The sequence below is a fragment of the Saimiri boliviensis genome, chromosome 20 (genome assembly GCF_048565385.1).
Source record: "Saimiri boliviensis isolate mSaiBol1 chromosome 20, mSaiBol1.pri, whole genome shotgun sequence".
Classification (NCBI taxonomy): Eukaryota; Metazoa; Chordata; class Mammalia; order Primates; family Cebidae; genus Saimiri; species Saimiri boliviensis.
In genome coordinates, this window is record NC_133468.1 from 34,503,588 (window position 1) to 34,516,190 (window position 12,603).

General features: G+C 57.8%; 1 protein-coding gene across 7 annotated transcripts in view; it reads right to left on the reverse strand.

The window, feature by feature from the left end:
* Positions 1 to 441: 441 nt before the first annotated feature.
* The window catches only part of MLXIPL (MLX interacting protein like), a 50,245-nt gene continuing 38,083 nt past the window's right edge, over positions 442 to 12,603 (reverse strand). For 2 of the 7 annotated variants that reach the window (XM_074390653.1, XM_074390648.1), the window contains exons 8-16: positions 6,608 to 6,777; positions 4,043 to 4,574; positions 3,522 to 3,884; positions 3,246 to 3,361; positions 3,031 to 3,150; positions 2,720 to 2,847; positions 2,515 to 2,638; positions 1,505 to 1,634; positions 442 to 1,213 (exon numbers count right to left, since the gene is read on the reverse strand). In XM_074390653.1, the coding sequence (XP_074246754.1) occupies positions 1,095 to 1,213; positions 1,505 to 1,634; positions 2,515 to 2,638; positions 2,720 to 2,847; positions 3,031 to 3,150; positions 3,246 to 3,361; positions 3,522 to 3,884; positions 4,043 to 4,574; positions 6,608 to 6,777 (1,802 nt within the window). In that variant the 3' untranslated portion in view covers positions 442 to 1,094. Of the gene's footprint in view, positions 1,214 to 1,496; positions 1,635 to 2,514; positions 2,639 to 2,719; positions 2,848 to 3,030; positions 3,151 to 3,245; positions 3,362 to 3,521; positions 3,885 to 4,042; positions 4,575 to 6,607; positions 6,778 to 12,603 lie in introns of those variants that run through there. The other 5 variants (XM_003934115.4, XM_074390651.1, XM_074390650.1 and 2 more) reach the window with 5 other exon arrangements.

A 12,603-nucleotide genomic window follows, 5' to 3' on the forward strand; every position in this document is an offset into this window, starting at 1 on the left:
AATCTTTTATTTATTTTTCTTTTGTATTACTGAGACGAGGCCTATGATCCTCCTGCCTTGGCCTCCCAGGGTGCTGGGATTACAGGTGTGAGCCACTATGCCCAGACTTTTTTTTTTTTTTGTTATTTGAGACAGGGTCTCACTCTGTTGCTCAGTCTAGAGTGCAGTGGTGTGATCACAGCTCCCTGCAGCCTTGAACTCCTGGGCTCAAGCGATCCTCCTGCCTCAGCCTCCCAAGTAGCTGGGACTACAGGCGCTTGCCACCCCTACATCTGATCTCGTTCCACCTCCATTCAAAGTCCTCCAGCTGCTGCCAGCTCACAGTAAACCTCCAGGCCCTTTCCTGGCCCACAGGGCCATCTGGAAAGCCACCTCCCACTGCCAGCGGGCTCTCCCTCCATCCCAGTGTGAGTGAGACACACTGACCATCACACCAACATGCCCGCAGACAGTTTTTGCTTTTATTGGTCAAGATTCTTTACAAAACCCACACACACGCATCCACACACACACACACGATGCCTGCCCTGCTGTGGTCACTCCGGCCCTGGTCTCCTGGGATCAGACCATCCTGGCCTCTTCCAGGGGGAGCCATCCTGCAGCCCCTCTGGGTCAGCAGTGAAGGAGCAGAGAGAGGGCACCTCCTTTTCTGCTTCTCTGCTCATGAATAGAGGTCCGTGCCCCACCTGTGGGAGAGCAGGTGGAGGGCACAGAGAAACAGCCTCCTCTTCCTCCACCGTTGAGCCCCCCCCCCCCGGAATTGCCACCCTAGGCCCCCAGTGTCACTGCTGCCAAGGCCTGGAGTTCATCTGCTGACTGAACCTTCCTCACCCCCATTTTGCAGATTGAAACAAAGAGGTCCGAAGATGGGGGACGAGTCTCCCAAGGTCATGATGCTGGAGCACAGTGGCAGGGCAGGGACAGGGGCTCGGTTCTTCTTAGCCTCCAGGAGGAGGGAAGTGCGAAACCCGGACCCTGCTCGACCCCCCAGGGAAGGGCAGAGCCAGGGCCTGGGGCAGGGAGGGAGTGCCCAGAGATTATCCCTGGAGCCCGTGCCCCAGGGCAGCTGAGTGAGCAGCAGGGTGCGGCCAGGACTATAAGGGTTTGCCAAGGGTGCCCTCTGTGACTGCACGCGTGGCTTGCTCAGGGATGCACCCCGGGTCAGTCAGGATACTGGTAGACGTGCCCAGTTGGCGTAGAGAGTTCAGGACAGCTGGGAGGGAGACAGAGAGAGAGAGAGAGAGAGACACCTCCTGGGGTCAGGGCCCCTGCCTTGGACACTGGAACCAAAGGGATGGGGGAGGTCCCAGTTGGCAAGACTGTCACCCCCTCCTGGAACCTCTGTGCAGGCATCTGGTGGACGGAGGAGCATCTGGGGTATAGGAGGTGGATACAACCCTAGGCTGTGTTGAAGGCAAGCTGGATGTGGGGTCTAAGCAGGGCGGAACGCCACCCCACCCCTGAGGCTGGGACCCTCTAGCAGGCAGGGAGATGGCTCACGTACTTGGCCGGAGAGCAGGCAGAGAGCAGTACTGGTCCAGCCAGGCCAGCGAGGTCTGGCGGAGGGTGTGCACGCTTGCCGTGGACACCATCCCGTTGAAGGACTCGAACAGAGGCCGGATGAGGATGCTGAACTGGGCCCAGGTCAAGGAGCTGCCTGCGATCCAGCTGGTACCCCCACCCCATGTGGAGCCCTAATGCCCAGTTCAAACCCAGGGAAGAAAGGGCCTGAACACCGTCTAACCTTGAACCCCAGGGACTCTTGCTGCAGCCCCTACTTCTTTCTTTCTTTTTTTTTTGAGACGGAGTTTCGCTCTTGTTGCCCAGGCTGGAGTGCAGTGGCACGATCTCAGCTCACTGCAACCTCTGCCTCCCGGGTTCAGGCAATTCTCCTGCCTCAGCCTCCCAAGTAGCTGGGATTACAGGCACGCACCACCTCGACCAACTAATTTTCTATTTTTAGTAGAGACAAGGTTTCTCCATGTTGGTCAAGCTGGTCTGGAACTCCTGACCTCAGGTGATCCACCCGCCTCAGCCTCCTAAAGTGCTGGGATTACCCCAGCTCTCTGGGTCTCAGTCCCCTCCTCGTGGCCCCTCCCCAGCCCCTCCTCTGAGCTGAACCATCCCCCATCCCTGAGCTCCCTTCCCTGGCTCAGTCAAGAACTTGGCCCCTGAGCCAGGTCAGGGAGTGGATTCCAAGTCTTCTCTAGGCCTCACTCTAGAGTTCAGATTCTCCCAAACTGCCCTCGGGACTCCTGAGGTCAGGGCCGAGGCTTCCCTTACCCAAAGACTCCTTCCTCAGTTTCCCTCTCTGCTCCCAGCTTTCCATCCCTGGGCAATTCTGCAGCCCAAGATGGCCAGGGCATGGAAGCAGGGGGCAGAAGCAGAGCCCGTCCCTTGGGAGCAGCTCTGAGCCTGCCCGGCCTGGAGAGCTGGGTCTACATCCGAGCACAGCCTCATCTCATCCCACCACGGCCCCTGCAGCCCCCAGGCCATGGGCTCGAGGGAGGATACCACCCAGAACTTCCAGTTGTGCAGCGTACGCGTTCGGACGTAGTCATCAAACATGTCTCGCATCTGGTCAAAACGCTGGTGGGTGATGGGTACCCCTGTGGCGGGCAGCTGCTGCTGGCACAGGCTGGGGGCAGGGCGGGGGTCAGGGGCTGGGGGTCAGGCGGCATGTCCCCCTGGTCCCAGCACCCGCCTGGACCCTGCCTACTTAATGGCGGCGTTGAGCTCCTCGATCTCGTCCCGCAGCTGCTGGGCCTCCTCCTGCAAGCTCGCGCGCTCCTGCTGCAGCATGAGGATGTACTCGGCGGTCTTCTGCAGCGTGGTAGCTTTGCTCACCTGCAGACGCCACCAGGGGGGCTCAGCCAGGTGCTGGAGGCTGCACCCTGGCGCCCACTGAGGCACTAGGATGGGAGGAGGCAGGAGTGTGTGCATCGCTCCCCCGTGATTGGGTCTTGGGTGGGGGGGATCCAGAAGGGGGCCCTGTGGTTTTGGGGGTGCCAGCCTGGGTCTGGGGCTCACCTTGAGGCTGGGCTGCGCACTGAGTGTGCTCACAAGCCCGTGAAGAGTGTCAAACCCCAGCTTGATGTTAAAGCGTCGCTTCTGCTCCGCGGAGATGTGTGTGATGCGCCGGTTCTCGGTCTCGGGGAGCAGAGAGAGGGGGCGCTGAGCCTGGGAAGGAGCCCGGGAGGGACTGGGGGAGGCAAACCGATCTTGGGGTTGGGGGTGGTGCCCACCTTGTTGCTGTCTGGACGGCCCCGGCTGAGGCTGGGTTGCGGGGGAGAGACGAGGACGCTCAGAGTCCCAGGGCCTGGCATGGAGCTGAGGTCCCCTGACAGCCGCCGCTCGCCGCCTGTGGGAGGGACAGACGGACCCAGAGAAAGACCGACCCAGGGGAAAGATCCCCATCACCCCCTTCCTCTCATCCCGGCCCCAGACCCAGTCCCCTTCCTCTTCCTCCTCTTCCCCCCCATCCCCTAGACTCCCCCAATCCCTGCAACCCCTCTCTTTACCGCTGGGCGCTGGTGGCGAGAGCCGCTCCGCTTTGGGGACGACGAGCAGGGGCCTGGAAGGGGCCAGCGTGGCCGGGCCTGGAGGCGGCCGGGGCGGTGTAGGGGCCGGGGTCGGGGGAAGGAATGTGCAGGGGAATTCAGGGACCTTCTCCTGCTGGGGTGGAGAAGGGCGGAGAGTCGTGGTGAAGCCCGTGGGCAGTGGCCCACCGCCCAGTGCCCGAGATCTTACCGGGGATCCTGGGGACCGGAGGAGGGTGCTGGCCACAGGAGGTGGCTCCACGGGTTGCTCTGGCTTGGCTGTGCAGGGCAGGACTGTGAGGCTGCTTGGGCTAGCCCACCTGAGGCGTCTCTCAAGACCCCAGCCTGCCCCTCCCAAGAGCCCACACCCCTGTTAGGTATGAGACCCACCCACGTCCCTCATTCCTCGATGCTCTGTCCCTCGAACTGAACCCGCCCGTTCACTGTCAGCTTCTGCTCCCACTCCCTGACCTCCCTCCCCGGAATTGCCTCTCCCGTCTCACCTGCAGTGAGCAGCTGTGTGAGGCAGGGGTTGCTGCTCCCTGCTGTGCTGGGGGGGCTGGCAGTGGCAGGGGCCAGGGTAGGGGGGCTGGCTTTCTGTCCCCTAGGGGATGGGGTGGGGGGCTTGCCTCTGGGGATGGAGAAGCAAGGCCCAAAGGCAGGCTCTGGATACCCCGAGGGCAGAAGCTCTATGGGGAAGGGGGTGGGGGCCGGGCTGGGAACAGGCTGCGGGGTGGGTGGGAAGGCTGCAGGAGCAGGCAGCAGGGACACTCCCGGGGCAGGAGGGGCAGTGGGGAAGGGAAACCTGGGAGAAAAGAGAGGCTCTTCCTGCAGCAAAGCAGCGGGTGGTGTCATGGGATGGAAGGGAGGTGGGGGGCAGGGCTCAAGGCCTGGCACCTTCGCAGGGTGAGGGTAATGCATCAGAGGTGGGGGTGCAGGAAGGGGTGGGAGCCTGGGCTTGGGGTCTTCAGGAAGGAGGAAATCAGAACTCAGGAAGGTGCCGGAGTCCAAGGGGCCAGGGCAGCTGTTCCGAGCCTGGTTGTGGGGACAGACGGACACTTAGAGGGCAGGGGAGGGAGCCGCCCCTGGCAGCCATCCAGGCTTCCCCTGCCCTGCCTTGGCTGAGCTCTGGACTGGGCATTGGGGAGAGAGAGGAGAAATAAGTCCCACCTTTCAACACACACGGGAGTGCGTGCACACACACAGGACAGGGAAGTTATGAGAGGAGGGAGTAGAATATGTTTATGCACAACGCAGGCACAGCAGAGAGTCCGTCTTCCTGCCTATCCATTTGTCTCCTGAATAACTTATCCACCCATTCACTAACTTGTCCACCAGTCTATCCACTAACCAACCCACCCATCCATTCATCCATCCAGCCATCCAGTCACCATCCATCCATCCACTAACTTGTCACCAATCCATCCACCAGCCACCCCCCCATCCAGCCATCATCCATCCATCCACTAATTTATCCACCGATCCATCTACTAACCAACCCACCCATCCAGTCATTATCCATCCATCCACTAACTTGCCCACCAATCCATCCACCAACTCACCCACCCATCTTTTAATCATCCATCCATCCACTAACTTGCCCACCAATCCATCCACCAACTCACCCACCCATCTTTTAATCATCCATCCATCCACTAACTTGCCCACCAATCCATCCACCAACTCACCCACCCATCTTTTAATCATCCATTCATCCACTAACTGTCCACCAATCCATCCACCAACCAACCCTCCCATCCAGTGATCAATTGTCCATCTAATTCATCCGACAATCTCTCCATCCACCCATCTTCCATTTATTCACCTACCTATGAACTAGCTCATCTACCACTCTCTCCACCAGCCCACCATTAACGAATCCATCCAACCATCTATGCTTCCTTCATTCATCCACCAACCCATCCATAATCCATCCATCCACCATCTATACATTTACAAGCCACTTAACCACCCACCAGCCAATTCACTCATTCATTGAACTACTCATCTGTGTATCCATCCACCAGGCCATCCATCCAACCAGCCACTCACCCACCCATATATCCACCAACCCACATGTGCCTCCACCATCGTCTAAGACGCATCTATCAATTCACCAAGACACCCATTCATATGCACACTCGCTCATTCATTCAGTCACTGACTCACTCATTGGCCAACCATTCACCGAGTGCTGTTATGTGCCTGAGCTGCACTAGGTTTAGAAAATGCAGTGGTGAGCAAAACATAGCCCTTCCGGTAAGGAGCTCACTGTCTGGTGAAGGAGAGACACCCCTCAACAACCAACTATAATTAACACCTGAAAAGTCTGATGGAGGGGAAGGCCTATAACCAAGCAGCAGGAAGCAACATCTGAATTGCACCTGGGGATCGGGCGTGATGGCTTATGCCTGTAATCCCAGCACTTTGGGAGGCCAAGATGGTCAGACTCCTGAGGTCAAGAGTTTGAGACCAGCCTGGCCAACGTGGTGAAACCCCATCTCTACTAAAAATACAAAAATAAGCTGGAAATAGCTTAAACACAGGAGGTGGAGGTTGCAGTGAGCAGAGATTGTGCCCCTGCACTCAGTCCTAGGTGACAGAGTGAGACTCTTGTCTCAAATATAATAATAATAATTGCACCGGGAATTCATGAACCAAAATGGTAGATTCACTGTTGCCTAAACATCCGTGTTCAGCTTTCTTCCTCAGTGCTTTTGTTCCTGCTGTTCTCCATCTGGCTTGCCCTCGGCCAGTCTCTTCTGTTCAGAGCTAACCTACTCTCCAAGGCCCAGAAACCCTGCTCCTCCCGGAAGCCTTCTAGAAGCGACCGGCCTTGGCGGAGCTTACACTGTGGTCCCCATGCCCTTAGCTTTTCCCCACAACCCCTTTGTCCAGTTCTGCTTCATCGGGTCCCTCCCAGAGGATGGAGATGGGGCCTTTCTTCCCCTCCAGTCTCCAAGCAGAAGACCACACACTCAGGGAGTCCAGTGCCTCCTGGACGTAAGCAGGGCAGGACCAGCTCTGAAGTGAGCTAGACAGGGCTGGGTGGGCTGGGATGAGCTTACCTGCAGACGGCTGTGTCCAGAGAGGTGGGTCACGCCCGTGGAAGCCGGGGGCACCTCCGGGCCCAGGGTCCCACTGCTGAAGAGGGCGTCAGCCACGGGGCTGAAGCTGGGGGGCTCTGGGAAGTTTGAAGTCATGGGCGTCTGTGGGGGGCGGGAGTTGGTAAAGAAATCTGTAATTCAGACACACAGGGTGACAGCAGTTAGGGCCAGGGCTATGGCTGGGAAACAGCTGGGAGGAGAGTGGCCTGTCCCCAGCCTTGGCGGCTGGGGACCTGGGGACCAGCGGGCGGGGGGTGGGGGTCCCTTCCATAGGAGATTGTGAAACTGGAAGGGTTTCTGTCTCAATCAGGGGAAGCAGCAACTGTTGTGGGTGGATTGAGCCGCGTGGGAGACAGCAGGGGACTGTGGGTGTGAACGGGGACCCCAGGAGCAGCGCCTTCCTCCCCAGCCCCAGCTTTAGCTCAGGGAGTCCTCTCCCCATTCCCTGGCGGCTCCCCATTCCCTGATCTGCTGGAGGTACAGAAAGACCGTGCCCAGAGACAGTGCCAGGGTGGGGAAGGGGTGCGGTCAGTGCAAGGGGAGGAGGTCTGGGATGGGAGGGGCCCCAGGGCGGCAGAAGTTCAAGGGGTGCGTTGGAGATGAGAGAGGACGCGAGGTCACCGGTTCCAGCACAAGTTTGGTTTGTTGGAAGGTCAATAGGTGAAGCCTAGGAGTGGGGTGAAGAGTGTAATGGGGCTAGAGGGCCTAAGGGTGGGCTCCGAGTGGGGTGGGGGAGGGGGGGGCCTAAGGGTGGGCTCCAGATGGGGTGGGGGAGACGGGGAGCTAAGGGTGGACTCCGAGTGGGGTGGGGGTGAGGGGGGCTGGGAAGCCTGCAAGAGGTGGGGGAGGTGGCAGGCGGATTGTTTGGGGTGCGGGTTGTGTAAGTCCTGGGCTATTCTGGTTTTGGGAAGCAGCTACCCACGGCCTGACCACATCCCCGGCCTGGGCGCCTCCCGCCCACCCGCTCCCTTCCGGGCACCTTTCTCTGACCCTGACCAGCCTGTGGTCCGTGCCAGCTCCCGAGGCCTCCTGGTCTGGACAGATCTGACCCCACCGTGACAGCTCCCTACAGGCCTGGGTGGGCCCCAGCTCCCCGCTTTTTCCCTCCGGCACCCCTGCCAGGAAAGCTGCTCAAGTCTGCCTCCCAGGAGCCACCTCCAAGGAGACCAGGATAGTCACCAAGAAGCTCCTAGATAAGGTCACCCAAACCCAGAACCCACAGGGGGGTCAAGGGTGTGTGTGTGTGCCCTAACGCCAACCCCAATCCCCAGAGACAGAGTTGTGCTATGTCGCCTAGGCCGATCTCAAACTCCTGGCCTCAAGCCATCCTCCTGCCTCAGCCTCCCAAAGTGTTGGGATTATAATGAGCCTGAGTGGGAGATGGCAGGGGACTCTGGGTGTGAGCAGGGACCCAGGAAGTAGTCCCTCCCCTGCCCAGTCCCAGACGCAGCTCAGAAGTCCCCTCCCTGGCCGCTGGTGACTCCCATTTCCTGACCTGGTGGTACAGAAAGGGGGTGCCCAGACAGTGTTGGGCTGGGACAGGGGTGCAGGACCAGTGGAGGGGGTCAGCCACTGTGCCCTGCTGTCGCCCAGGCTGGAGTGCAGTGGCGCCATCTCAGCTCACTGCAACCTCTGCCTCCCCGATTCAAAGGATTCTCATGCCTTGGCCTCCCGAGTAGCTGGGATTACAGGCATTCGCCACCATACCCAGTTATTTTATTTTTTATTTATTTTTATTTTTTAGCAAAAACGGGTTTTGCCATGTTGCCCAGCCTGATCTCAAACTCCTGAGCTCAAGCCATCGTCCCGCCTTAGCCTCCCAAAGTGCTGGGATGACAGGTGTGAGCCACCACGCGTGGCCCTCTATGTTACAAATGGCTCTGCTTTTTGGGAGTGTGCAGGGCCTGTGTGGTGCAGTGGCTGAACCCTGGAGTCTCAGCGTGGGGTCTGCACACAGCCTCTATCTGCCCCCTGGGTGTCTGTTGCTCCGGCTGAGGCCACGTGAACCTGTCCTGCCGTGACGACACGGAGTGTGCACGTCTGCTCTGTGCCCGTCTGCGCGTCTAACCCCATGGTGAGAAGGTTGCTCTCCTGCTGCCTTTCTTTCTTTTTTGAGACAGAGTCTCGCTCTGTTGCCCCGACTGGAGTGCAGTGGTGTGATCTATGCTCACTGCAACCTCTGCCTCCCGGGTTCAAGTGATCCTCCTGCCTCGGCCCCTGAGAAGCTGGGACTACCTGTGCCCCTGCTGCCTTTCTTTAAAAGGGGGACCAGGCTGGGTGGGGTGGCTCATGCCAGTAATCCCAGCATTTTGGGAGGCCCATGTGGGCGGATTAAGAGGTCAGGAGTTCGAGACCAGCCTGGACAACATGGTGAAACCCCGTCTTTACTAAAAATACAAAAAATTAGCTGGGCGTGGTGGCGAGCGCCTGTAATCCCAGCTACTCAGGAGACTGAGGCAGGAGAAACGCTAGAACCCAGGAGGCGGAGGTTGCCGTGAGCAAAGATCGTGCCATTGCACTCCAGCCTGGGAGATAGAGCAAGACTCATTCTCAAGAACAAAAAACAGAAGATAAAATAAACATCAATCAATAAATACAAAAATTAGCCAGGTGTGGTGATGGGCGCCTGTAATCCCAGCTACTCGGGAGGCTGACACAGGAGAATCACTCGAACCCAGGAGGTAGAGGTTGCAGTGAGCCGAGATCGTGCCACTGCACTCAGCCTGGGCAACAGAGCAAGACTCTGTGTCAAAAAAAAAGTGGGGGGGGGGCGGGAACCACCAGGTGACAGATGGAGAGTGGTCACTGCTGCTCCCCACCTTCCAGGGTCCATAGGGCCTGTCACTAGGCCCCCCCGAGGCCCTGGCTCTAGAATCAGCCTCATGCTGGACCAGGCTCCAGGCCGCTGAGGGCCGAGGGCCCCTCCCTGCTCATGGCTACAGCCAATTCCTTGGGGCCTGGACAGCAAGCCCCTCTCATCCCTGAGTGGCCAGCCACCCCCTTACCATCATCGTCCACACCCCGCCTTGAGAGAAGTTGCTTCCCAGCCTAAGCTGCTCGCCAGGCCCCAAGCCCCTCCCTAGCCTCTGTCCCCTCCACGAATGTGACCTGCCATCCCCTCCCTGAGCTTCTCCGCCTCTGGCTGCCTTCCTGACCACCCCCTCCCCCCACCGCCAGGCCCGCCGCCTCCATAGAGTTTTGGTCCCCTCCCTGGGTTTCCAGCTGGACCTCCCCAGTGGGGGGCTCTTGGGGACAATAAGGACTGCTGTGCACTCTGCCCTCTGGATGCAGGGAGGGTTTGATATGCGAGGGCCACACCAGCCACCTCCTCTGTGTGGGCCACACTTGTCCCCCCACGCCCCAGCAGCCACCCGCGCTTGCCAGACGTTGCCTTCTCGCCCCAGTCCCCTCTGGTCTTGCCCAGACCCCAGGCGGGGGTGGCTGGGCTCCTACCTGTGGTGGGGGGCTGTGTGCCCAGATAGGGCCGCTGCCCTCCCAGGCTGGGCTGCTCCCAGGGCACTGCCATGCACACTTCTGCCCCGGGGCAGCCCCTACCCCCGCCCAGGGCGGGAGGAGGGCTGGGGGTGGTTCCTCATTCCCTAGTCCCCGCCCCATAGGCCTCCACCTCTTGACTGACAGGCCCACGACCCCGTGGGGAAGGAGTTAGAAGGTCACTAAGCCTTTTTTTTTTTTTTTTTTTTTTTTTTTTTTTTTGAGACAGGGTCTCGAACTCTCACCCAGTCTGGAGTGCAATGGCGTGATCTAAGCTCACTGCGAACTCCACCTCCCGGGTTCAAGCGATTCTCCTGCCTCAGCCTCCCCAATAGCAGGGATTACAGGCGCGTGCCACCACACCTAGCTAATTCTTTTGTATTTTAAGTAGAGAGGGGGTTTCACCATGTTGGCCAGGCTGGTCTCAAAGTACTGACCTCAAGCGATCCAGTGGCCTCAGCCTCCCAAAGTGCTGGGTTTATAGGCGTGAGCCACTGCGCCCGGCAGGAGGTCACTAGGACTAAGCCTTTATCCCAGGGACCCTCTTTCTGTCCCCGGGGGCTTGGATGAGACAGGCTGAGCCTAGATATCTACCTGGCTCACACCTGGCTCTGGGAGCCCCTAAATGTGTGGCTATTGGGAATAGCCTGCAAGACCTACAGTGAAGTGAAGGCCACCTGGGAGATCTGTTGTGGAAACAGAGGCATTTGTCCACATGTGCTTTTACTGACAGGAACACGTCTGGGAGGACCATGAGGAATCAGGAACTTGGTGGCTCTGGGGTCAGGAGAGGGAGGTAGAGACATTCACAACTTACAAAAAACTGCTTTAGGCCAGGCGCGGTGGCTCATGCCCATAATCCCAGAACTTTGGGAGGCCCTGGTAGGTGGATCACTTGAGGTCAGGAGTTCGATACCAGCCTGGCCAACATGGTAAGATCCCATCTCTACTAAAAATACAAAAATCAGCCGGGTGTGGTGGTGCATGCCTGTAACCCCAGTGACTCAGGAGGCTGGGGCAGGAGACTCGCTTGACCCAAAAGGCGGAGGCTGCAGTGAGCTAAGATCAAGCCACTGCACTCCAGCCTGGGCAACAGACTCTATCTCAAAAAAAAAAAAAAAAAAAAAAAAAAAAAAAAAAAAAAAAGCCTTGTAAGATATAATGGCTGGAATTTTCTTTAAAATAATAGACTGGGCATGGTGGCACACACCTGTGATCCCAGCACTTTGGAAGGTTGAGGTGGGAGGATCTCTTGAGACCAGGAGTTGTAGACCAGCCTGGGCAATATAGGGAGGCCCCATCACTTCAAAAAATTAAAAAAAAATTAGCCAGGCATGGTGGCAGGTGCCTGTGGTCCCATCTACGTGGGAGGCTGAGATGGGAGGATCACTTGAGCCTGAGAGGTTGAGGCTGCAGTGAGCTGTGACTGTGCCACTGTACTCCAGCCGGGGCAACAGAGTGAGATCCTGTCTCAAAAATAAAATAAAACCTAAGAGAAGAGAAGGAATGTGGTCTAGATGAAAGAAGACTGGCCCCGAGTGGTAAGTCGATCAGTGACAGTGACCTGGGAGTTTGCTGAACTGTGCTTTCTCTACTAGTGTGTGCATGCTTGAAATGTTCTCTAGTAAATAGTTTTATTTTTAATTTTTATTTTTTGAGACGGAGTCTTTCTCTGTTGCCCAGGCTGGAGTGCAGTGGCACAATCTCAGCTCACTGCAACCTCTGCCTCCCAGGTTCAAGTGATTCTCCCACCTCAGCCTCCCGAGTAGCTGGCATCACAGGCGCCCGCCACCACGCCTGGCTAATTTTTGTATTTTTAGTAGAAATGGGGCTTCCTCATGTTGGCCAGGCTGGTCTCGAACTCCTGACCTCAGGTGATCCGCCCAACTGGGCCCCACCAAAAGTACTGGGATAATAGGCATGAACCACCCTGCCCAGCCTAGTAAATAGTTTTAAAATGCCTTGTGCAAATAATAAATAAACCCAAATAAATCAAAGTTCCTCTCTCCCCTGAGAGAGTCACAGCATTCACTGCTTTCCTGGGAGCCCCTGGTTCCCTGTCCAGGTAATCTCTCTGTTCCTGCCTTCATTGGAGGCCACATCAGCTAGACAAAAGGGCAGGAAGATCCCTCAGAAACCGCCCAGACCTGCCAGGCACAGTGGCTCACGCCTGTAATCCCAGCAGTTTGAGGGGCCAAGGAGGGAGAATCACTTGAGCTCAGGAGTTTGAGACCAGCCTGGGCAACATGGTGAAACCCCATCTCTACCAAAAATAAAAAAGCCAGGCGTGGTGGCTCATGCCTGTAATCTCAGCACTTTGGGAGGCCGAGGTGGGCGGATCACCCGAGGTCAGGAGTTCAAGACCAGCCTGGCCAATATGGTGAAACCCTGTCTTAAAAAAAAAAAAAAAGCTGGGTGTGGTGGTGCCTGCCTGTACTCCCAGCTACTTGGGAAGCTGAGGTGGG